The 2,288-nt window shown below is 44.2% G+C and overlaps 2 protein-coding genes across 2 annotated transcripts; both read right to left on the bottom strand.

Moving 5' to 3' along the window:
* Positions 1-77: 77 nt before the first annotated feature.
* Positions 78-911, bottom strand: VTP01DRAFT_477 (uncharacterized protein; the record flags this gene model as incomplete). The annotated part of the gene is made up of 5 exons (XM_069383487.1): positions 78-185; positions 245-387; positions 447-573; positions 653-701; positions 754-911. The coding sequence occupies 5 exons, from the start codon at positions 909-911 to the stop codon at positions 78-80; spliced, it is 585 nt and encodes a 194-aa protein (XP_069244897.1).
* Positions 912-936: 25 nt separating this feature from the next.
* Positions 937-2,130, bottom strand: VTP01DRAFT_476 (uncharacterized protein; the record flags this gene model as incomplete). Its single annotated transcript, XM_069383476.1, has 6 exons — positions 937-1,044; positions 1,105-1,267; positions 1,319-1,425; positions 1,487-1,693; positions 1,744-1,854; positions 1,909-2,130. 6 exons carry the CDS (start codon positions 2,128-2,130, stop codon positions 937-939), a joined length of 918 nt encoding a protein of 305 aa, XP_069244896.1.
* Between the last annotated feature and the right edge of the window lie 158 nt (positions 2,131-2,288).

Here is a 2,288-nt window from a genome sequence, read left to right as displayed (position 1 = left end):
TCAGTCGGCGCCCAATTTTTTTTTTTTTTTACTTCAAAGATTGTGTGCATACAACAATATCAGAAAGTATAGAGAATCTAGACCTTGATGGGCGTTCCAAACGATGGCCGTAGCCAGGATGTTGTGCTTGCTGTATATTTAGAATCGACGTTCTTCAGCGCGGTTGCTGTTGTCATGATGATCCTCTATTGAACAATGTCTTAGTGTCTTAGTACAGCATGAGTGAGGACTTTGCCATGCAAACCTTCAGTTGCATAAGACAGCTGATGATGCTTGGAAGTAGAACCAGGTCTCGGATGTCAGTGACCAGCCTAAACGCATTCAGCTCCGTCATCACGTATACTGCCTCGCACTTCAACTCCAAAAGAAACATCTTGCACCGCTCGCCTTCGTACATTCCAATGATGAGCTTATATACAACTGAAAGCATTGAGTTAGTTGCTTACCTTCGTCTAGCAGGCCGCACACTTTCGGATGAGACACACTGGCTTCCATTAAAGCGTCCGCCATGTTCTTCAATTCTTTGCCTAGCTTGACGAGGTCGGAATATGGGCCCCATCCACTGTTTTTTGGCTATTTCATCTCCATAGCCATGAGAGCTCTTCTTCTCGAGATATAGAGTGAAGGTTAGCTCAAATTGTTCTTCGAACACGCTCAGCTCCGTTTTCTTCTTCCGGCTCGTTTCCATCATTGAATTGGCCCTGTAAAATTCATGTTAGTATGCGTATTATTACTTCAGCAAAGTCATCTTACCATTTTGGTAACAAAACATCAGAACAGCAAAAAAATGTTCGATAGACATGTGAAGGTAGAGGTGTCCAAAGGTATCTTCCATATGTGGTCCTGTGTCCACGAGGCTTGTTTGTCGACAATGGTGTACAGTATGTCTGCGAGTACTCTAAGCGACTCATCGTCTCCCGCATTCGCTTCGCTCATTCAGTTCAGACAGACAGCTTTGTGTTTCCGCCTTTTGCTCTCCTCGCTCATTCCATCGACCTGCACCAACGCTCCTTGCTCATTTTTGACGTAACCGTTTTCGATCATCTATAAGCGATTCATGAGTCAGGGGCTCAGGGCGTAACGGGAGTCAAGAAGTGCGCATACACTGGCCATGCTTGAGCTCCATAGAATTGCTTCCGTGGTAGGTAGTTCGTAGAGCTGGAGGCGATCCAGACGGTGATATATTGATTTGTATCTGGTTTTCTCCATGTTGTATAGGCAAGAACGCTTGTGGTCCTCAGTGAATAAGAAAATGTAGTTCAAAAATCTATCGAGATGAATGAATATCGTGCAAGTAAACTGTCAAATGCAGACATACAAAACAAGATCGTCGGACAAAGTTTTCGTTTCCTTGTCGTTGATCTCTTTTGATTGCTTTCTATGCTCCAACAACTTCTGCGCCAAGTTCGTACCGTCTACTATCCACTAAAAAAAAACGTTTTGCGTTACCGAGATATGAGATATGTATATCGATGCATTTACGTACATCTGCACCATCGGGCACGCCTTCATCAGTATCTCCACCGAACACTGTATAGTAGAACTTGATTTTCTTGCGAGGCTTGTCATCTTCCGTCGAATACGTCTCTTCCTCCGGACATTCCTCGTTACGGTCTTCATCTTCTTTATTACGTGCACTGTCTGTTCTCTCATCACTTCCGTTGTCTGTCGTCGAACTCGTAATAGATGTGTTCTTATAGACCCAGTCAGCATCCTCTTTGCCTATAAACTTCAGCTACTTACAATCATAGGCCCAACAACCATGTTGCTGACGTTGAAGTTGTTGTTGGTGATCGACTGATTGCGCTCTTTGGCCTTGGTGATGTAGTTTTCTTTGAGCTGCTTGTCCCCCATCTCCAAATACACAACGTTAAAGATTCGGTGAGTTTGATTGATCGAATGCCTTACCTGGTATTTGCTCTTGAGCATTCCTACGTACGTTCGCATTGATGAATCTTTACTACATGCCGACAGCACTCTTGAAATTCCAACTGATACTGATTGAGATGCTTTTTTAGCACTTTCATCGAAAGCTTCTTGTCGGCCTCTGTGTGTGTTGAAAAGATACGTGTCGAAATCCCAATTCACGGGCATGGTATTAACGAAGAATTGTATTTTTGAACCTATCATTTGTCTGACGAAAGGGTAATGCCGCGACGCGTATTCTTTCGGGGGATTGACGGTTGGCAGGGAAACGGCTGTTGTCGTAGAGACAGAGTGTAACTTAGACAGGTTGTGATCTGGTGTCTACTGCTGCATTGCTGCGCACAAATTTGGGCGCCGACTAA

Source organism: Rhizomucor pusillus, assembly GCF_041956525.1.
Source record: "Rhizomucor pusillus strain CBS 183.67 unplaced genomic scaffold VTP01scaffold_1, whole genome shotgun sequence".
NCBI lineage: Eukaryota > Fungi > Mucoromycota > Mucoromycetes > Mucorales > Lichtheimiaceae > Rhizomucor > Rhizomucor pusillus.
Note: the sequence above shows the minus strand (reverse complement) of the source record. Positions and strands in the feature narration are given on the sequence as shown.